The sequence below is a fragment of the Hylobates moloch genome, unplaced genomic scaffold, assembly GCF_009828535.3.
Source record: "Hylobates moloch isolate HMO894 unplaced genomic scaffold, HMol_V3 SCAFFOLD_3, whole genome shotgun sequence".
In the NCBI taxonomy this organism is placed as follows: domain Eukaryota; kingdom Metazoa; phylum Chordata; class Mammalia; order Primates; family Hylobatidae; genus Hylobates; species Hylobates moloch.
In genome coordinates this window covers 82,891,419-82,914,356 of record NW_026652278.1, presented here as the reverse complement: position 1 = coordinate 82,914,356, position 22,938 = coordinate 82,891,419, and the positions used below count along the sequence as shown (strand labels likewise).

Genomic DNA, 22,938 nt, shown 5'->3' with positions numbered 1-22,938 from the left:
CAGACTATCCTTTCAGTAAGAAAGCTCACTGCTGCTGATCAGTACTGACAGTTTGCATTCCTTATAAACTTAGAGGCTCTGGTCTCCCTGAAGTGAGTGGGTACAGTTTCTTCAGGCAGAGAGGAAGTGGGAGGCACAGAGCCACCAGCACATCCCTGGCCTGCTCAGAACCGAGGGACTGTGGCCACCTCTGCATCCCAGATGAGGCTGCTGCCTTGTCCTGGTAGCTGTCCTTGCTCCCCTGCACCTGGAAGTGGCCATCTCCCACTTCACAATGAGTAGGTTGTCCTATTCAGCTACAAGGGAGTCCTAGGCTGTTTTCAGAGTGGTGTTAGTCCTTTTCATGACATTATTCAGATATAAACAAGGGGGTTAGACACCTTAACTTTTATCCACAGGAATTTGAGATTCATCTACAAACATAACCAGCTACATCGCTTGTGGGATCCAGTGTCAAATGAAAATGTGGGACTCCTTGTTAAAATGTATTAAAATTTCAAGATAGCAACAGCAGAGGTTAAACTATGCTGGGGGTGTAAGGCTTTCCAAGCATGGGGTCCTGTGTGCCTGCAGGTCGTGGGCCCACAAAGCCCACTGTACTCACAGGACAGTGTGCATGTCACTTTCTATTGCTCCCACCTCCCCAGTCTCAGGGCATGCAAACTCTACCTGTATTTTAAAGATGCTTTTGCATCGGAGTCTATGCTTACTGTGAAAGGCATCCTTTTCCCATTTTTCGGATGAGGAAACTGAAACTCCAGGAGGCTCACACCTAACAGAATCAGGTTTCCAGCCTGGTTCTGTCAGATGCCAGCCCTGGCTCTCTACCTAGCCCCACCAAGCCACTGCTTCTGTGTCTCATCATTTCTCTGCAACTACCAGAGAAGGCCTGGGACCATGAACATCCCAGTGCTCAGCCCATGTGGTGCCCAGGACTACCGAGTCCCAGAGCACGTGCTTGTTGGAGACATGGGATTTGCTGCAGCAGGAATCCTGTCCCTCTGTATCGGTCTCTTCCCTATCAGTTTTGTTATATTCCTCCTTCAAAAAGTGGCCTTGGGGAACCTGATTGGGGTAGGGAATGCCTTCTGAGGATCATGTGTTGGCAAGGGTGGCTGTTGGGCCACAGTGGGGGACAGCTCACCAGGATGAACTGACTTTTCCATTTCCAGCCTGTACGGGGTCCCTCTTGCCTCACAACCTTTGCAGAGGTGGGGCTTCCTCCTTGGAAGATCACTCCTCGTTGCTGCCTTGAACTTTATTTCATTAGCGCCAAGTGTGTCTTCAGCTCAAGCTCACATCCCCAGAGTCCCTTCCCCTGACCCCGAAGTCTAGATCAGGATCTTGCCATGATTTTCTTAAACCCTGCACTTTTCTCTGTGGCATGTGACACTGTAGTTATATTCTCCCATGTCTTTTCCCCAATGAGTGGCTGCTTTACCCACTGGACTGTCCACTGCACAAGGTCAGGAATGTTGTCTTCTTCTTCACAACATGCCTGCTGCATGAGGCTTAAGCTGGAGGAAGCAGGAACTGTGAGTGCAGAGGTACAATGGGGAGGGGGACTATGGGTCTCCCTCCCACCTCAATTCTCCGCAACACATGGTCACAAAACAAGAAGTTAATTTCTTCTTTGGGCCTGAGTGACTTTGGCAATCCTTCCTAGGCCAGGAGAGGGAGGATCTGCCCTGCCTGGCTGCTCCATCATCTACCTGGTGGAGGAGGGGGCGAGTGACACCATCGGGTCCTGCCCCTCTGACATGCTGGGCATGCATGGACTGTCATTCAGACTGAGTTCCAGAGGGAAGAGTCTGGGCTCCCGGGGGCCCGTACCCTGTCTCCTACCTCTGGACACTGCTGCACCTGCTTCCCCTTGTCCTGTCCTCTGATTGCCATTGGTGTTCCCTCTGCTGAGCCCTATGGTCCTGATGACTGCGGGGGAAGATAACGGACTACCTCTCTCTTAGTATTGAAATAAACACCCAACTGGCTCACATTTGCCAGCCCCTGGGTGCCCTAACTGCATTCCCTCTCCTCCCTCCTGCCTTGCCCCATCTTACAATTGCCTGGATACATGTGCCACCTTTCCTGGGTTTAAGACAGCCCTCTCCAGGGCTAGGGAGGAGAAGAATGTTACTCAAGGCACCCAGCTTTGCTGAGAAGGCTTGTCACAGGCACAGGGACCCCACAACCTGAATAGCTTGTGTCCTCCAGCAAAGCTTTCAGACTTGGCGGGGGCCTGTGGCCATCAGAGTTCTAATCATACTACCCACCTCCTGGTGCTGAAGGTGCAGGTAGAGGGCTGGAATGAAGTTTGCTGTGAACAGGGCTGGATTAGTGTGCTTACACTGTCATAACAGAGTACCATAGGCTGGGGTACTTACGCAACAGAAACGTCACATTTTGGAGTGTGGAAATCCGATCAAGGTGCTAGCAGGGTTGGTTTCTCCTGAGGCCTCTCTCCTTGGCTTGGAGATGCCGCCTTCTCTCTGTGTCTTCTTCACATGGTCTTCCCTCTGTGTGTCTGTGTTCTCATTTCCTCTTCTTATAAAGACCATTGATACTAGATTAGGGCCCAGCTTAATGACTTTATTTTGATTTAATTACTCCTTTAAAGACCATATCTGCAAATACAGTCCCATTCTTAGGTCCTGGGGCTAAGGCTTCAACATATGAATTTTGGGAGGACACAATTCAACCCATAACAAAGGTCTTTGCACTTTGGTGGAAGAAACAGATGTTTGTGCCATTTGTAAGAGAATATGGGGCAAAATGAAGGCAGCGACGTGCACCGATAGAAAAAGAGGGTTCATCCTGGGAGGCTAGAGCATAGTCCTTTCCCTTTCCTGGGAGCCCCCGACCCTGTCCTGAGCCGCAGAAGTGGAAGGGTTACTAGCTTGCCTCCAGGATGAAATCTGGCCTCCCATGGGGACTGGAGCACTTGGCACATCCTTCTGGTTTCAGTCACTATAAATAATCCCTCTTCCATGTAGCATTAATAGGAGGAGCCTAGGGCGTGGGGTCCCGGCTGCACTCTCATCCCACCCATCTTGTTTCAATTTCCTGCCTTCCTCAGCTCTTCTGGCCTCCACTGGGAAGCTCTTGAGAGCGGGGTGGGGCTGGACTTCAGTTCTGGAAGCCAGCTGCTGCATCGTTGCTGCTCTCTCTGCCTGCCCAACCCCGGCAGCTGTTGGAGCTGGGTCAGCCAGTGTCCCCCAGCTGCTGCATTCCTCACCAGGGAGCTCCTGCCGTGGGAGCTGTGTGGACTTCACACAGGGCTTCAGCAGTGAGGAAGAAATGTCTTCTGATTAATTTAACATGGCCCATGGGCCAGGTGCCTGCCAGGTGGGTAAGATGCAGGGGGAATGGTGGGGCCAATTCCTCTTCATTTGCCTTGCAGGAGGGGCTTCTGATGACAGCGGGATTGCTACCAGAGTGGGTCCCTCCTTTGGCTACACATTAGTCTGCAGCCCTAAGTATCTCCCAAGCCGGCTTTGTCCCGCATCACTGTAGACATAGAAGACCTCATACCCATCCAGCAGAGTCCAGCTGATCCTTAACCCTTTTTCTTCTGAGCTCACTTCCATATATATCAAAGACTTTGGTGTTTTAATCCCTGGGGGCCTGTGAATGGAACATTGTATGACAAACGGGACTTTATGGGTGTGATGAAGTCAAGGCTCATGGAATTACCCTTGAATATCCTGTGGGCTAGTGCTTGTCTTCTGAGAGATGAGAAAGAAAATTAAGGAAAAATGACCCTCAAAACATCTGTCTTGAGGTGTTCGGTTATTAAATCAATAGTGGAAATTGTATAGGACGAAGACCTGTTGCCTGGATTTTTACAATGAAAAATAGTTTGTATCTACCATCCCTCCCCCAGCCCACCGCAGGGCCGCCTGCTTGCTGCCCCACAGCCTCTTTGTCAAATGTTCAGATCTTGCTTGATCTGTTTTTCCACTTTCCTCCTTGCTTCCCTGCAGCACTGCCCAGGGGTCAAAGCTTTTGGTGACTGTGACATCTGGGGCCCAAGCCCTCTTCTGTTTCTAGATGGTGGCATTCGGGGACTGAAAGCTGTGCTTTGGGATGACCATGGGGATACCTGCTTGTGTGGTGGGGTGGAGGCGAATGGCTTCCTGGAGTGATACATGGGGCAGTACAGGGGTGCGGACATGGAGCCTGGTGAGAAGACAGCCCTGACTGGGCAGAAAGAGGTTCCAGGCATCCTGTGCAAAGCATCTTTTCTCGGGCCCTGCCTGCCAGAGGGCTGTGCTGTGAGCACCGGGCAGCCTGGTCACACTGGGCAGTCCATGGTGCACCATGAATTGTGGCTCCTGGGAGAAGACTTCAGCAGTTGGCCTCTCTGAGGTCTGCTGGTCTGGGTGGTGGAGTAGGCACTGGGGTGGCTCCATCACAGGTCAGCTCAGGGGCAGAACAGCGGCTGGGAGTGGGCAGCCCTCGGGCTGGTTTTAACTAAGGAACCAAAGGACAGGAAGTTGTGGATGGGGCGTGGAATTCCAAAGTGTCTTTTGGGGTATTGGGAGAGTCTCTCATCCCTCCTCTTCCTGGGGTTCAATCATTCTTTATTCTTGCTCTTCAACTCTGAGACGATGGATCCTACAAATAGGAAACCGAGCAACCCCTGTTGTCCCAGCTCACATCCAACCTTACTACTCATCTGCCCTGGGTACAGTTGAAATAGCGGAGGCAGGGAAAGGGGCCCAGCTTCCTGGTGGACAGGCCACCAGAGAGGGGGCCCTACCCTGCCCTGCTCCAGGGCAGCTCCCCACCCACAGCACGGCTGACATCAGGCCAGGGACAAAACTGATAAAAGTAGGCCTTGGGGAGGGGCAGGGGCCGGGTGGTGAGGTATGGGGAGTGGTGGGGGGTTGGATGTGGGCTAGACATTTTTTTTTTTTTTTTTTTTGAGACGGAGTCTTGCCCTGTCGCCCAGGCTGGAGTGCAGTGGCGTGATCTCGGCTCACTGCAAGCTCCGCCTCCTGGGTTCATGCCATTCTCCTGCCTCAGCCTCTCCGAGTAGCTGGGACTACAGGCGCCCACCACCATGCCCGGCTAATTTTTTTGTATTTTTAGTAGAGATGGGGTTTCACCGTGGTCTCGATCTCCTGACCTCGTGATCCACCCTCCTCGGCCTCCCAAAGTGCTGGGATTACAAGCGTGAGCCATCGCGTCCGGCCCGTGGGCTAGACATTTTTTAAAAATTCCAAAAATCTAAATCTTTTACGTGAAATTTGAATTTGAAACCTCAGCAACTAATTACAAAATTTTGAAAAATACTTCTGGGTCAGGAGGTCGTTGTTTAGCATCCCACATGGACAGGGTGGTCCCGTAGATGAGACAGTGGGGGCCCACAGAGGCTCACCCCCAGAAGAGCCCCTCCTCTGGAGAAGTGAGGGGCCGCCTGCTTCTCTGGCCAGCCAGAGTACCAGGATACCCAGTGCGTGGAGGCATTTCCTGGCTCCTCGACTGTGGACTGCCCACAGGGGGACTTGGGGCCCTCTTCATCCTCTCTTCTCCCCTTTTTCTCTGCAGAGGTCTGTGCGGCCCTCAATGTCACTGTGTCCCCGGGGCCCGTGGTTGACTACCTGGAGGGGGAGAATGCCACTCTCCTCTGCCACGTCTCCCAGAAAAGGCGGAAGGACAGCTTGCTGGCCGTGCGCTGGTTCTTTGCACACTCCTCCGACTCCCAGGAGGCCTTGATGGTGAAAATGACCAAGCTCCGGGTGGTGCAGTACTATGGGAATTTCAGCCGCAGCGCCAAACGGCGGAGGCTGCGCCTGCTGGAGGAGCAGCGGGGGGCGCTCTACAGGCTCTCCGTCTTGACACTGCAGCCCTCCGATCAAGGGCATTACGTCTGCAGAGTACAGGAAATCAGCAGGCACAGGAACAAGTGGACGGCCTGGTCCAACGGCTCCTCAGCCACGGAAATGAGAGGTGAGGGTCTTGGTCTCCCTGGGTAGAGGCGGTGGTGGGGCAGGCCAGTGGGCCCCCCTTTGCAGCCACCACCCAGGGGCTCCCAGGTTGGCTGTGTTGCACTAGAACATATGTTGTGGGCCTCTGTTGGTCACAGACATGAGTCATGCCATGGGGTGAGGGTAGATCTTTACCTGGACACTGGCTAACGTGCTGTGTAGACACAGAAGTGAGAACAGAAAGGATCAAGTGCCCGCCCCAACGTGGCCCAGCCCAACCTCTGGGCAAAGCCTCTTACGTGTCTGAAGTTGGACTGCTGTGTGCTGTCAAAGGTAAACAAACCTGGACCCTGGTCAAAGGGGTCAGGGCAGATTTTATTCAGCAGTAGCTATTGCAGTAGAGAAGAGAGCCTGGCATGAACTGGACTCAACTCTGATTTGTGCAGACGTGACTGCTTGTTTTAAAAGGAGAATGAGTGAGTGGGGGGTGAGTGGGGACTCAGTAGAGTCAAAGAAGTGTGAAAACTGCAAAAAGCAGTAGGGAGAGTTTTGGCTCATGTGGAGCCATCTGGGTTTGCTAACATGCTTATCGAAGTTTGGTTTCTACCTTCCCACAGAGATAGGGAGATGGGGGTTTTGTCTTCAGGTGTTGGCTGGAACAAACAGTAAATGCTTTCGGCAGCCTTGAGTTTTCTCAGGCAGGCACTTTCAGGAGGTCATCATAGGCATAGGCATGTGGCCTTGAGCCATTAGAAACTATGTTAGTGTTTGTTGGAGTCTTTAGGCCAAGATTGAGGCTTAGTCGAGAAGGGGCTCTGAGGAGCCTGGCTGGAGTTTGGCTAAGGAGAGCATGTTTGTCAGTGCTCAGCCTCCCACCCAGGTCTGTGCAGGCTTGATGGCTTTGGCTTGGGGGTGCCAGGCACCCATGGAGGAGGCACACATTGGGAGGTCTTGCTGTGAGTTGTCAGGCCTGGGAGCAGAGCAGGCTGGTTGCCCAGTGGAACTGATCCAAGCTTAGGCAACAGCTCGCCAAGAAATTCATGAGGAAGTGGGCAGAGGACCGGGGTAGCCCTCTGGGCTTTCCGCAACATCTCAGCTACCAAGTGCCATATTTTGGGGTTGTCATTTTTTTATCACCAATGTTTCTATTCAGGAAGACACCTCTCACAATTTTAGTAAGACTTTCTATTGTGCACTAAATTATGCCTTTGATTGCTTTGAAATTGAATTCAGTTTGGCACAAGATCAAGGGGATCACAAAGTACAGCTGATAGTCTCAAATATGAAAAAGGGTCTAATTTTATTGTACACATATAACAAAATACTCAAGTCCTTAGTTGTGTTGTTTTGATAAGCCTTTTTAAAGGACAAAACTTAGTTGTGAAAAGTATTTTTAATGTCCTATATGAATAAGGGACAGAGTGAAATAATTTATATACAGTCTTTACAGTAGTTCTATTTTACTTGTCTTTGGAGTTTACTTGTTGTAATGTTTATAAGTACAGAATGATATATTAAATAGAATGTGCGATTTTTCTCCTTAAGCAAATTAATTCAAGAAAACCAATGACTATTGGCTTATTATTTTCACATAGAAAACAAGACATCAGATCATGAAGGGCTGGGCCAAGAACCCACTGCAAATACCACTAGGCTGTGAAACACAAGATCTTTTATATATATATATATATACACACACACACACACGATATATATATATATACACACACACACACGATACATATATGGTGTGTGTGTGTGTGTGTGAATTTTGTTGTTTTTGGTCTTTGTGTCACAGTGTATTCTGGAATCACAGATGAAATCTCTTGGCAGTGATGACATTCTGCCAAATAAAACATATAAAAACTTTGCTACCTTCAAGAAGCAGAGTCATCTCACTTGTTGGTTAATGTGAATCTCATTTCAGTGAGTGAAGCTGAGTTCAGTCTAGAACATTTGTTTGGGAACTTGCTCCAAAAACATGAGGTAGTTTTTAACACTTCACTGGAAATAAGAATCTCTTTTTCCCCTTCTTCTCTCGCTCCCCCACTTTCCTGCCCTGGTCCTCCGGTTTCTCTTTCTTCCCCTCCTCAGCTCCCCTTCCCTTCACTCCCTGCCTCTTTTCTTCTTCCTCTTTCCTCTCTGTCTGTCACTTTCTCTCTCTGTCTCTCCCTCTCTATCTCTCCCTCTTTGTGTCTCCCTCTTTCTCTCTCTGTCTTTCTCTCTTTCTCTCTGTCTCTCAGTATATCTCTCTCTGTCTCTCCCCCTCTCTCTCTGTCTCTCTCTCTTTCTCTCTCTGTCTCTTCCTCCCTCTGTGTCTCTTTGTCTCTCTCTGTCTCTCTGTTTCTGTCTGTCTTTCTATCTCTCTCCCTCTCTGTCTCTCTCTCTCTTTGTCTGTCTCTCCCTCTCTCTCTCTGTCTCTCTCTTTCTCCGTCTGTCTCTCTCTTTGTCTTTTGGTCTCTCTCTATCTTTCTCTGTCTTTCCATCTCTCTCTGTCTCTCTCTCCCTCTGTGTCTCTCTGTCTCTCTCTCTGTGTCTCTGTCTCTGCCTCTGTCTCCCTCTGTCTCTCTGTCTGTCTCTCTCCCTCTGTATCTCTCTGTCTCTCTCTCTGTCTCTCTGTGTCTCTGTCTCCCTCTGTGTCTCTCTGTCTCTCTCCATCTGTGTCTTTCTGTCACTGTTTCTCTGTCTTTCCTTCTCTCTCTGTGTGTGTCTCTCTCTCTTTGTATCTCTCTCTTTCTCTGTGTGTGTCTCTGTCCCTCTCTCTCTGTGTGTCTCTCTCTCTCTGTATCTCTCTATCTCTCTGTGTGTCTCTCTCTCTCTGTATCTCTCTATCTCTCTGTGTCTCTCTCTCTGTATCTCTCTATCTCTCTGTGTCTCTCCACTTCTCTTGCCCACTCCCCTGTGACCTCTCACCTGGAAGTGGTTCTACCCTCTCAGCAGAGCTCAGCCTCCCTTGCCATGTCTGCTCTGTCTCAGTCCCTGGGCAGGGCCATGATTTGCTGATGGAAAGATTCAAAACCTTTGGAAGCAATGACCATATCTTCTAGAACATTCTATTTAGGCTTCCAGGGGACTGTTCCAAGGCAGTTAAGGAAAAGCAACCCCAAGCAAATGGCCGGAAACCAGGCAGGCTGTTTGGGTTGGAGCATGTCTGCCCCAGGCCGGGGCTGTGCAGAGCCTTGGCTGCCTGTTCTTCCTGGGCAGGGCCAGGAGAGGCCCATGGCTCCAGCCTCCCAGAGCACCTTTCCCGGTGTCCTGGGCCTTGCTCCTCTCCAACGGCCTTATTTTCCTAAATCTCCACCACATGTTCATAGTTGTTGTTGTTGTTTTTGAGACAGAGTCTCCTCGCTCTGTCACCCGGGCTGGAGTGCAGTGGTGTGATCTTGGCTCACTGCAACCTTTGCCTCCTGGGTTCAAGCAATTCTCCTGTCGCAGCCTCCTGAGTAGCTGGGATTACAGCCATGTGCCACCACACCCAGCTCATTTTTGTATTTTTAGTAGAGGTGGCGTTTCTCCATGTTGGCCAGGCTGGTCTTGAACTTGTGACCTCAGGTGATCCACCCACCTCGGCCTCCCAAAGTGCTGAGATTACAGGTGTGAGCCACCTCAAATGGAAAACAAAAACACAGAACAACAAGGATGAGAAGTTCTGTGGTCTGTACCTTTGGTTTAGAATATCAAACAGGAGCTCTCGGGGGTTTGAGTGCCCCCCACCCCAGGCCCGTGGTCTCTCTTGTCTAATCTGCTCACGTCACCTCCCTCCTTTCAATGGGAGTCTCCAGCCATCCAGTGGAGAGGGGAGCTTTTCTTGGGATTTCCCTTGTAATACTACCCCACTCTTTGCCCTTCACCATAGACTTAATTGTGGCCTCCTTCCTGCAGAGTTCTTGATGTGAGATAAAATTGCTTGTCTTTCACTGGAAACTCCCAGAAAGAAAGGCTGGTGCCTGGTCTCTCCTCATTTCCCTCTCATGAGCACCTCGCCCAGCACATGGAGGGTGACTCGTGATGATATATTTAAAAAATAACTCCCAGTTCTGAGAAGAGCCATAGGAGTGTTGGCTCTTATTATCTGTCCTGATTTCCATATGTTGGTTGTTTTCTATTGCAAAAGTAATATAGTGTAATATAGTTCAATTATAGAAAACATGGAAAAATACTGGAAGGGTTTAAAGAAGAAAATAAAAATGACTTACCATATCTCTACTCAACTTAACATTTCAGTGCAAATCCTTCCTGTCGTTTTATGCAAATTAAAATTTAAAACCTAATTTCAATCTTACTGTAAAGAGTGTTCTGTGACTGACTTTTCTGATATTACTAAATAGTGTGCACATTTTCCCTTGTTAAATCTGCCTCCAAAACATAATGTTAATGATGGAATAATGTTCCATCATGCAGATGGACCTCAATTTAGCTTCCTACTTATTGCTACTGGACATTTAAAGCTGCTGTAAATCTTTGTCAATAGATCTCCATGAATATCCCTGACCTTAGCATAAAGTCCTGGAAATAAGATTGCCGGGTCCAGAGATCTACCCAATTTAAAAATGGACACAATTTCAAGAAGTGAATTGACCTCTAAAATAGTTTACAAATTTATATTCCCACCAGCACTGAAAATGCCTTTTCCCCATGGATTGGTCTACATAAGAGTGTTGGTTAATTTTACGTGTTGACTTGTCTAGGCTAAACGATGCCCAGATAGCAGGTAAAACATTATTTCTGGGTGTGTTCATTCTATTTCTCTGGGATCCCAGACTAATACAATCATATACTTTCTGAGGATGATGATGATAACAATGAATGCCTGCAATAGTGCCTGGTACACAGTTGATCCTCAATAGATACTTGATGAATGAATAAAATGTTCTTTGTGAAGTGTCATTAGCACCTGTTGCTGTGGATGACTTTGAAGTAGGCATGGCTTGGTGGATGTAGTCACCCTCTCTTTCCCTTGACCTATCCCAATCATACATATTTTTTGGGGTCCCACATCCATCTTTTGTCTTCTGTCAATGCCTTCTTTGGGCATGCCAGCCCATGGAGTGCTCTCCCACTGGCAACATCTTGTAGTTTCTGTTTTTAGCACTGTAGACACAACATTATGTGGTCATGCCATTGTTTTTCAAGCTGCTGTGGCACAGGGATGATGTCAAAAATATTATGCATAAAAGAGTTGGCCAGGCATGGTGGCTCATGCCTGTAATCCCAGCACTTTGGGAGGCCGAGGTGGGTGGATCACGAAGTCAAGAGTTCAAGACCAGCCTGGCCAACATGGTGAAACCCCATCTCTACAAAAATACAAAAATTAGCCAGGTGTGGTGGCGTGCACCTGTAATCCCAGCTACTCGGGAGGTTGAGACAAAAGAATTGCTTAAACCCAGGAGGCAGGGGTTGCAGTGAGCTGAGATCGTGCCATTGCACTCTAGCCTGGGTGACAGAACGAGACTCCATCTCAAAAAAAAAAAAAAATCAAACAATGCAAAAACTAAAATGTGCAAATATCTTTCTCCTACCCACTACCTAATATCCCCAGTTCCACTCCTATCCCTAGAGATAATCATTGTCAATAATTTGGTTTAGATCTTTCAAATCTCTTTCCTATTGACATTCATACACACACACAAACACACACACACATGCAGACACACATGTATTTTAACAATAGTGCATGTATTGCTTTATAAGTTGTTGATGATATTACATGTATTCTTTTGTAACTGGTATTATATAGTGAGATAATACCAAACTGTATCCAATCATTCCCGCAGTGATAGACACTTAGGAATCTTCCAGTGTTTCACCAACATAAGCAGTGCTTCAGTGAAATCCTTGTACATATTTCCAAGTATGTCTGTTAGTTAGATTCCTGGAAAGGGAATTGCTGGGCCTAAGGCTAAGCATATTTAAAATTTTTGTAGACAATGCCAAAATGCTATTGCTGAAAAGACTTTACAAATTTATACTCTGACCATCATTGCATGATATTTCCCTGAAGCCTCTTTAACAATCAATATTATTAATCTTTTCCATTATTTATCACAATAATGGGAAAAATATTGTTGTTTTAATTTTGATTATTATATTCAATACAATACAGTGCAATTTAATTTCTGTATTTGTATTCAATTATTAGCAAAGTTGAACGTGGTTATTCATGGTTCATTTATTTATTTTGTGAATTGCCTGGTCATAACCTTAATAATTGGGTTGCTGTCTTTTTTATATATATGTACGTGTGTGTGTAGATCTGATCATTAATTTTTTAGCTGTTACATATGGTGCAAAATTTTATTCCTGTTTGTTACTTTTCTTTCCACTTTGTTTATATTTTCTTTTACCGTATAGATATTTCATATTTCTGGATATTTATGTAGTCAAATTTGATATTTTTTCCTTTGTGGCATTCTTTTCTAGTGGAATTTTTTATTGAAGTGTAATTTACATTCAATACATTCTACATGGTACCTTGGTTTTGTATTGAATCTTGGAAAGGATTCCCGGCCCCAAGCTTATAAAAGTGTTTTCCATATTTTTCTTTAATATTTTTAGATGATTAAAAGAAAGCTTTACTCCTTTATCTCTTTGGAATCTGTTTTTTTATATAAGGTATATAGTAGCTAATTTATTTTTTCTTTACAAAAGGCTAAAATATTATCCCTACACTGTCTGTTGAAGAGGTATTTTTCTAGCTTGAAATGTCACACTTTTCATAAGCTAAATCCCTATATTTAAATGAAAACTTTGTACACTTCACCAATATAGCACTATTCTAATTATTATAGAATAGGGCAAATATCCTCAATTTTTTTTAAATTGTCCTAGCTATTCTTATAGATTTAGTTTTTCTTTAAGATGATCTTGAGGATCAACTTACCCAGTTTTGTAAAAATTACATTGGGGTTTGACTGGGATTTCACTGGCTTCTTAGGTTACTTTGTTACGGGCATATTTATCTTAGACATCTTTATGATTTTAAATGTTCCTATCCAGGAACTTATTGTATTCCTTCATGTAGTCAGGGTTTTTTTTTTTTTAATGTCTTTCAGTACATTTTTTTTTTTCACACGACTCTCGAACATTTTTATTGTATTTACTTCTAGGTATTTTATAATTGTAATTAGGATATACCATCTCCTGCTATTTGGACACATATATGTGAAGCTTTTAAACTGGTATTGCTGGTATATAGAAAGTTTGACTTTTGTTGAGTTATATTTGGCAACATAATGAGTTAACTTATTATTTCAGATGTGGTGTTTCTCAGTTGCATTGCAATGGTATATATGAATTAGTATCTAATTATTTTTCTAACCATATTGCATTGGCCAGTACTACCTGTACCCTTTTTGTATGACACTACTGTGAGTTTTAACGTACTATTTGGGTTTTTATCTTGACCACATCATCCATGTAGCTCATATAGCTACTCTTAGAGACTGTCAGTTGCCTTATTAAAAGCCAGCTTTGAGGCAACCATGGCTTTTTCATGATCCTTACTAGTTAACCTATCACAAAAACAACTGGGATTGCCTTGATAATATCTCTTAGGCATCTTTCCCTTTCTTTTTTCGTTTCCTTCCTGTTTCTTTTTCTTTTTCTTTTTCACGGAGTCTGGCTCTGTCTCCCAGACTGGAGTGCAGTGGCACGATCTTGGCTCACTGCAATTGCCTCCTCCTGGGTTCAAGCGATTCTCCTGCCTCAGCCTCTCAAGTAGCTGCAATTACAGGCACCAGCCACCACTCAGCTAATTTTTGTATTTTTAGTAGAGACGGGGTTTTGCCATGTTGGCCAGGTTGGTCTCGAACTCCTGACCTCAGATGGTCCGCCTGCCTCGGCCTACCAAAGTGTTGGGATTACAGGCGTGAGCCACCGTGCCTGGCCTTCTTTTTTAATTTCTTAAAGCCCTCATTTAAAAATCCATTCCAGAAACCTGCCAGAGATAGATGAAAAGTCCACTAACTTACAGTTTTATAACTTATTTGTCTCTCTCTCTCTTTTTTTTTTTTTTCTGAGCAAAACACTTGCATGCCTCTAGCCATGTGACTCCTTTTCTATTTTCCAGGTTTTCTTGCTTTTCCTTAACTGGAGTTTTTTCTGACCTGTGAATGGTCATCACTTAAGAAAGGTGAGGGGGTTCTTCTCTGAGGAGGGAAGGGATGGGAATGTGGTGAGGGAGCCCACTGACTGCAGAAGGTCATTACTGGGAATACTCACCTGTCAGGATATTGAATAGAGTAAACCTGTGGATATTACTGGGGTGCTACAGCCATACTGTCATGAATGCTGATTAAAATCTCTCAGCTTGGGGATTGAAATTGTTTATCCATATTACAGTGGAGTCAAGTCTGTGATCACAACACCAGTCCATATCACTTAGACTTTGACTTACTTCTCTGAGTGGGAAAGAAAGGGGTGGAGGCACAGGGGTGCTGGGGGATTGCCTACAACTTGCAGCCTGTGGCATTCACGCTGCACCCCTAAGATGGTTGCCCCTGACGAAGTCCAGCCCGTGAGTTGCGTGCTTGCAAAATGCTTTATGAATGTCATACAAAATAAAAAATCAGAAGGAAAAATCCCAAGGCCAATCCAAATAACCAGCCCACCCTAATATTTGCAGTGGTCTCTGCTTTACTTTGCTGTATGTATTTTTCATTTTACCCAAAATCTGGGTATGTCCTTGAGTATTCATGTATGGTGATAAAAAAATTAAGTACAAATTGTTTGAAAAAATATACACGAATAAATGAACTCCTGGAGGGACTTCTGAAAGTGTTTGGCTAAGATGTACACACTGTATTAATTTTGAGCAGGGCATAAGCTGCCTTTATGTTTTGTTGTGCAAATTGTTAAAATATGGTAGAGAATTGGGGATTTTGAAGCGTCGGGAAGTATTAAATTGGGGTTTATCTGCAAACCAGGTATGTGGAAGATCTGAGGGTGGTGCTCCCGGATGCACCAAGGGTTGTTGGTGTCGTCATGGGGCACAAAATGATACAACAGAAATGAAGAATGAAAGGGACAGAATCTCTGGAGGACAGTGGAGCCATGCCTGGCTTTTTCACAGAATCTCATGCCAGATGAACTTGTTGATGTCGTTTTTATTACCCAATGGTAAAAGGAATGGCAAAGAAAAAGACACAGTTTCTCCATTGCCTGTGCCATGTGACGATTTCACTGGGTGAGAAATCCTGCTTAGAGAGAAAATGGATTGGAAAGTCCTAAGTGACACATGGCAATGGAAACCTCTGGAGAGGTTTCTAGTGGAAATCATGAGGGTCAGTGTTAGGTTTGATTTCCTTTGATTGTTTTATCAATGGCATTGAAAAAGAAGCCCACATCACCCTAATGAACTTTCTAGAAAATGCAAAATTGGGAAATGTTCTTAACGTCAACGAGAAATCACATATAATAAAAATGATTCCAGAGCGGTAAGAAATATGGGCAGGAAATAACAAAATGAAATTCGATTTGAAAAACGGCACAGCAATACATGTGGGGAAAACAAATCTCAAGCATTGCTGGATGCTGCCGGGAGGCTCTCTCTGCGAAAGGATTCAGAGTGGTAATAGCAGCGAATCAGCCGCGCATTTGCAACGTGAGACTGCATCTCGACAGCTGGTGTTGTTTCTATCCACATACAAATCGACCTGGAGCCCCTGAGAAGGAGGCGATTGTGTCGTAGGTACTACACTGGTGAGACCCTAACTGGGACTACACGGTCAGCTTTGGGAACCTCATTTCCAGACAGATAGATTTAAGCTAGAGAAGAGAGGCAAATGTGATGAGGAAATGAGCAACCGCCTTCAGAGACAGGATCCATTCTGTCGAGGAAGGTTTGCTCGGCTCAGTGAAGAAATAGCACCAGAAAATAGTATTGATGATGTCCAGCAGCACTAGGTGGATTCATTTATCCCTTCACTCAGTGTGCATGTTATCAAACACCTACTGCGTGCCAGGCTGTTGCAATAATGGAGACCCAGAAACACATGGGTGGATCTGTCTATAGGGGTGGCAGACACAGAAACACATGGGGTTTTGCAGTGTGAGTGAAGGGGACAGGATGCACACAGGGCACTGTGGGAACACACTGGAGGGTCCCTTAAGAGCTGAGGGAGAGGGCAATGTTGGAGATGACCTTGGTGGTTTATGTGGAGGCAGCATGGATGTCCAGAGGGACAGGCACTGCGGCTCATGCCAGGGCTTTGGGGACTCTGCATTAGGCCTGGAAGCTTATGAAGCATTCTAAGCCTCTTGAATGTTGGCTCCCTGGTGCATGGATCTGGGGGGAATCAGATCAGAGGAGGAGGAGGAAGTGGGGTCTTTTGTAGTTGCACGAGCTTGAAATGATGGAGGACTGACTTTGGCAGTAGGAATGGGGAAACATTAAGAGGTCAGATGTGAAGTCTTTACTGATTGACTGGATGGGAATGATGGAGAGAGCTTTGGGATGACACCCAGGGGTCTAACTCCGTAAATATGTGTAGCAGCTTTTCACTCATTCATCATGAGCAGGCCAGATGCAGGTGTAGCCTTACTGCAGGTGAGACGTGATGAAGTGGAGTGCACAATAATGCCCTGCCCAGCCCCAAGGCTGGTGAGGAAGGCCAAGGCCTGAGGGCTGTGTGCCCAGCACTGTGGGGGCATAGCAAGGCTGAAGGGGGTGGCACAAGGAAAATGGGATGAGAATTGAGGGAGCACGAGCAGGGGGGTTGGGATGATTTCAACAGGGAGGTGCACTGCTCAGCCATGTCTCCCTCTCTCCAAGGGGTGGCTTATTGACATTGACAGTGCCCAGGGCATACGGAATTGGAACTTGTTTCATACCTGGTAGGCATCATAGCCTAGTGTTGCGATTCCTAAATGCTCTTGGTTCTCGATGCCCTTAGGCCAGAGAACAAAACAAAAACAAGAACACACGCAAACGAACAAAGACCAGTTAATAGTTTTGCTGAAGTAGTTGAGTCACAATTTTTCGTAAGTATTGAGATGCAGACAACTTGTTCTTGTCCTCTTCAGGGTAAACTCCAAGGTTACCTTTGAAATGAGATGACAATTTCATATTTTAGGGGGCCAAAATGTCTCATGTAAGTGAAAGATAATATATAGCTAGTTATGGTAAATATCTTTTCAAATAATGATACTTCCTGGAGAAAAGCACTTTGCTTTGCCCTGTGTTGCACAGACTGTGTCCGCCCATGTCTGTCCTGCACGCTCAGTGCTGCCGGGCCACGTGCTGAGCCTCAGACCTGCCCTTGATAACTTCAGCTGCTGTCTTCCTGTTTCTTGCATGTCTAGGGCCTGATTGTCCCTCTATGTACCCTTGACCCTTTGTCCCCAAGTCTAAGACATTGAGGTTTGTGTTCTGTCCTTTTTTTTTACCTTCCTTTGCTCCCCAAGCTTTGGGAGTCTCCCCACCTTTGTGCCTCCGCCATTGTGCTTGACATCCCATCACCTTTAGGCTTTTCTCCCTAGGGGACGGATCTGGCTTGGTGCCTCCGGAAGCACAGATTCTGTAGACTTGCTCAGCAGGAGGAGGCCCCCGGTGGGCATGGGGCCAGGCGAACCCTTAAGCTTGCTCGCTTCTTCAGGTGCTGCCTGGAGAGATTCCAAGATGAAGCATAAGTGTCCAAGGGGCTCCTGGTGAAAGATGGGCCCCAGCTGTAGCCCTGAGTGCCACGTGTCCTAAGGTTCCCGTGGAAAGCCTTGAGACAGATTTGCAGGGCCATAGCCTGAGTGCACTTAATGGGCCTTAACCCCAGGGAGCGTGTGCTGCTGGTGTTCACAGAAGTGATGTAGTCATTAACCTCCCTAAGAGGCTCCTGCTCTTAGGGAGGCCGCAGCTTTGATCCCCAAGACCTCAAAAAACATGATGTTCAGCTGGGTGTGGTGGCTCATGCCTGTAATCCCAGAACTTTGGGAGGTTGAGGTGGGTGGATCACGAGGTCAGGAGTTCAAGACCAGCCTGGCTAACATGGTGAAACCCCGTCTCTACTAAAAATATAAAAATTAGCCAGGCATGGTGGCAGGCGACTGTAATCCCAGCTACACAGGAGGCTGAGGCGGGAGAATCACTTGGACCTGGGAGGCAGAAGTTGCAGTGAGCCGAGATCGTGCCATTGCACTCCAGCCTGGGCAACAAGAGCAAAACTCCGTCTCAACACACACACACACACACACACACACACACACACGGTCTTCAATGGCTTTTCAACCCAATCCTACAACCCACAGATTTAGAAGCAGTCTAACCTTCTGAGCCAAAGTAAATCTTCCTGCTTTTAGATGGAGTGGTCTTTATCGGCAGTGAAAATGCTAATAATAGAAGCAATTTGCAAGGGATGTCTCCTGCAGTTTAATCGTAATTCACTCTAAACCCAAATAGTGTATTTTAACAAGCCAAATTGTTATTTGACTTAACGTGATGTAAGTAAGGCTTAAATGTGGAGAATGGACAAAGCAAATGGAAAAAACTGTTTGTCACCCTAAAAGCATTTGGGGGCAAAGATGAAATTATAATATGATTTCTCATCTGACTGTTTAACCCCAAAATGTGAGAGGAAATTTAATGATTAGATCTGAAGTTACTAGCACGGGGAACTGATACTTCAAGTTTTAGTGGAAGAAATTAACAAAATAATTCCTTTTTCTCGGGAGACATGGAACAGATAATTAGGAATGAGATTTACTAAACATTTAGGGCTTCTGCTTAATTAAGCAAACACACATCATGGTGTTTAAAGTGTCAACAGGTCCAGACACTCAAAGGGATCAAATTGACAAACAGAGTGTAATTTAAACACCACTTTAAACAATTCTTCATTGTACCTACCCTCATTCCAACTGCCATGGTCTTGGAAGAGTTTAGATTAAAAACTTAATCTCACAAACATGCATGAAGCCCCAGTTTATGAGCCTGTCATCACTGTGCCTTGCCCAAAGAGAGGTACAGATGGAGATGCTTGATGCCTGCCCTCCTGGGGCCCCAGCCTCATAACGTAGGGGAGAAGCCATGGTGTAGATATGGTTATAGATTTAATAGACATTATGGAGGTAGCAAACAGAAAGAGTGTGCAAGGGCCAGACAAGGGGGTGAGGCTGACATGGGAGTAAGGGAGATGAGGACACATTGCTGGACCATGGGAGAAGGTCACATGAAGGATGTGGGACTTCGCTTGGGGCACAGGAGAGCTTCAGCAGACAGCCGTGGGCTGTGCTGTTTCAGTAGAGACGACAGCCTGCTCAAAAGTGTTGCAAGAGGGCAGAGAGGCATGCAAAAGTAACTCAATGGACTTAGATGCATGTTTGCAGTTGGTGGGGGACGGGGTGGGCAGCAACAAGAGAGATGGTTGGAAGGATGGACCTGGCCAGGGACCTTGGTACCAAGGACCCTGCCAGGGCCTTCTGAAATACACCCTCACATGTTATGTGGTGCATGTGCACAGAAGGGCCCAATGATGACTTTTTAGATGGAGGAGTGAATGAGTGATCCAAACTCTTTTTCTCTGGAGACACGGCAAAGAAAATGGCAACTAGGAGTGGAAGGTAGTAGCAAGTAGATATATAGCCCTATCCTGGACTTGTGTGTGTAAAGGACCAGTAACCAAGCCCTAGGTTTCAGTATTTCCTAGCTTCTCATTGAGGACATAAAGATAGCCTTTGTGCTCTGTAGCTCCTTCACTTTCAGAATGTGGACTTCTTTTCCGACCGCCTTGCCATGGGAAGTCTATTTCATTTTTTTTGTTTGCCCTTTTGCTTGGTTTGCTGGAATTTGTCTTGGACTGAATGTGGTAGGAAAGGGCGGCATACACTAGACAAAGCTGGAGTTTCATTGTTTCTCATCGGCTGCTGCCTGCAGGTCACGCAGAGGTCCTACTGACATATATGGCTTTTTTCGAGCCCCAGGGGAGACTGCCTTTGACCTAAGTCTTGGAGAGGCAAGGGAGAAAGGAAGCAATAGGCCAGCGCCTGAGAGCAGGAACAGAGAAGGTCTCTGTGTCTCCCTGGGGCTGCAGTTGCACGCCCCCCAGCCCCTGCCCCTGAGAATGTTGATCCAGTTATAAACAGTAAGGACACAGCTACATTTTACGAGCTGTTTCCTTGGGAACCATCCCATCCATCGTTGAATAAGAAGGGAGAGTGAACTGAATACATTGAATTTGAATTTGGGACAAAGGTGTTGGCTCGTCTTTGTTTTACTTAAGGATCTTTTCTTCTGCATACTTTACATCACCATCCTCTTCCAGCCTCTTTACATTTTCCTTTCCTATTAACCTGTGTAAGATGCTGCCTGAGGGACCTGGAGCAGGGTGGTACTTACTCTCTCCTGGTGCAAATTAGCAAGGCCTACTTGCCAGGGATCAGGCTTCTTAACTTCTGCCACTTCCTTTCAACTTGAGGGAACTTAAGAATCATCTTCTGTTTAAGAAGAATCACCTTCTGGTTAGGAATCATCTTTGGACTTTCTGCTTCCATTCTGTAGGAAACTAAACTCCCAGAGGCCATAAAATAAATCATGACAGACACAAAGCCTGCAACTCCAAGGCCAGAACTTTGTGGAGAAGTTAGCCTCTGCAGCCAGGTGTGCTGGTGCACCCCACTGCTTCTGAGGCTCCAGGGGAAGGACTGTTGTTGGGCAGGGTGGGACCCCCTGACCCTGGCCCCTCTCCTAGCCTTCCGGAAAGTAACGATGTCATAGTCCTGGTAAGGTGGACTTACCCCACCGTATCATGTTCATTTCATTCATTCATTAAGTGTAACTATGACGGCCGGGCGTGGTGGCTCACGCCTGTAATCCCAGCACTTTGGGAGGCCGAGGCGGGCAGATCGCAAGGTCAGGAGATCAGACCATCCTGGCTAACATGGTGAAACCCCGTCTCTACTAAAAGTACAAAAAATTAGCCAGGCGTTATGGCGGGCACCTGTAGTCCCAGCTATTTGGGAGGCTGAGGCAGGAGGATGGTGTGAACCCGGGAAGAGGAGCTTGCAGCGAACCTAGATGGTGCCACTGCACTCCAGCCTGGGCGACAGAGCGAGACTCCATCTCAAAAAAAAAAAAAAAAAAAAGAGTAACTATGACTTGAACTATGGGCCAAGAAGGATTCTAGAAAGTGAAGAAAACAGACACAGATAATGAACAAGGTAGAATAAGGCATGATCTGGTGCACAGTGATGGATTTTAAAGCCACACATTCCATAGAGAGAGGAAGGGTGTGAAACATTAGATCACCACTGGAGGAAGGCTTCAATTCAAATTGTCTCCAGTTTCCAAGACAGGCAGTTGACCCCTTGGGAGACATATCCATCCTTACATATGTTCTGCTCTTTTAAAAATCATTGTTTCTTGAAAGCTGTGTTCTGCACATCATTTTCTACATTGAGACATGCTATTTAAAGGTGCTCTTTCAGGGTTCTTTTGAAACGGGAAAAGTTCCCTTGTCCCCCTACCAGTGCATGCGATAGGGGTGTGGCTGGCTTCTTTGGTGCCCCGCTGCTCAAACCTTTAGGGAAGCATACTGATGGGCAGGAGCTGTGGGGCTCCGACCCCACGGCAGTGTCCAGGGGTGAATGTTTATAGCTCCTGAAGCCCCAGTGGGCATGTGTTATGGGGTGCTCTCTTATTTTGCCGACTATAGGCTGCTCGTAGCTCAATCAGACCCTCCACCTTGTCTCAAGGACAGAGGGCTTTCTGTAGCCGGGGTTCGTGCCTTGGTGTACTGGAAGAATCAGATCACATGTGCGCTTGGAGAATATTTTATTCTCCAAGTTTTATTGAGTGCAAGTAGCTCCCAGTCAGTGGTGGAGGCAGAAGGGAGACGGTTTTCCTTCGGAGTTGGGCTGCTCTGTGGCCCCAGCTCTCTTCTGACTGCCTCAGCCAAACTCCGCCTGGTGCCTGGTCCCACTGGTCGATGTCCTGCCGGCATACCAGTGCCTGTCTGTGTGCTCTTCTGCCGGCACGTTCTCTGGACTACCAAGCTGCTTGCGTCTTCTTCCGGTGACGTGCTCCTCCCGATGTCTGACTGCGTCTGTCTCTGCCTTGCTAGGTTCTCAACTTTTTATAGGCCCAGGATGGGGGCGTGGCAGGCCAGAGTGGTCTTGGGAAATGCAACATTTGGGCAGGAAATGCCTGTCCTCACCTAGGTCCGTGGAGGTGGAGCCCTAGCCAGGGACCACGCCCTCCTCTACCCAGCACGCCCCTTCCCCTTTTCCGTATTATTCAAAGGGACCATGCTCTTCCCTTCCCAGCACTCCCATATCACTTTGTAGGTAACACTTCTGTGGCAGGGTCACTCCTTATCCTTATTACTCTTGTTTTCCCTGGATTAAATAGAAGAGTCATTGGTTTAGTTTTGAGTTCTAAACCCTCTCCTGGGTTGGACAGGACACTGAGGCCCAGGGCCTGGTTTCTCACAGCAGGACTCTCCTCTCCCACATCTCCTTGTACTCAGTTCCCATCTTTCTTCTAGGAGTGCACATGACAGAGACTCTCCAAGTAGGGTCCTCGGGCCTGGAGCCTCAGAATTTCCTGAGAGGTAAACTCCCTCGTCAGGCAGAGTCCCAAACCCTCTCGGAAACTCAGGGGCAATGCCTGGGAGTCTTCATTTTAATAAGAGCCCAGTTGATTCTTCTACACAGTAAAGTTTAAAAATATGGCTTTAGAGCTCTAATGAAGGCAGCACCTGCTAAGATCAAGATCTGTAGAGTCTGGGAGAAGGCTTCAGCTAGCCTGGCCAGGGTAGGCCCGGAAAGGGAAGGCATGTCTCCTGAGCCCAGCTGCCCGCCTTCCCTGCATCCTGGCTCCTGCTGCCTGCTGCCTCCTTCTTCCTCTTGGCCCGCCAGGGCCCCACCACTTTCCTCTCCATGGAATCCTGCTTTCTGGAAGGCTTTCTGTATCAGAAATGTGCACCTGACTTTGGATATAGCCTAGAGTTGCAATTTAAGCTTTGTTAATTGTAAGATTCTTCGTTAAAGGTATTAGGGGCGCCAGTGGGAGAGAATTTCA

General features: G+C 46.8%; 1 protein-coding gene across 6 annotated transcripts in view; it reads left to right on the top strand.

The window, feature by feature from the left end:
- The window catches only part of LOC116480820 (V-set and transmembrane domain-containing protein 4), a 116,324-nt gene that overhangs the window by 17,851 nt on the left and 75,535 nt on the right, over positions 1-22,938 (top strand). For all 6 annotated transcript variants that reach the window (XR_009212847.1, XR_009212848.1, XM_058436482.1 and 3 more), the window contains one exon: positions 5,554-5,955. Coding sequence is in view for 4 of the 6 variants with exons in the window: in XM_058436482.1 (XP_058292465.1) it covers positions 5,554-5,955 (402 nt within the window). In the remaining 2 variants the exon portion in view is untranslated. The remainder of the gene's footprint in view (positions 1-5,553; positions 5,956-22,938) is intronic.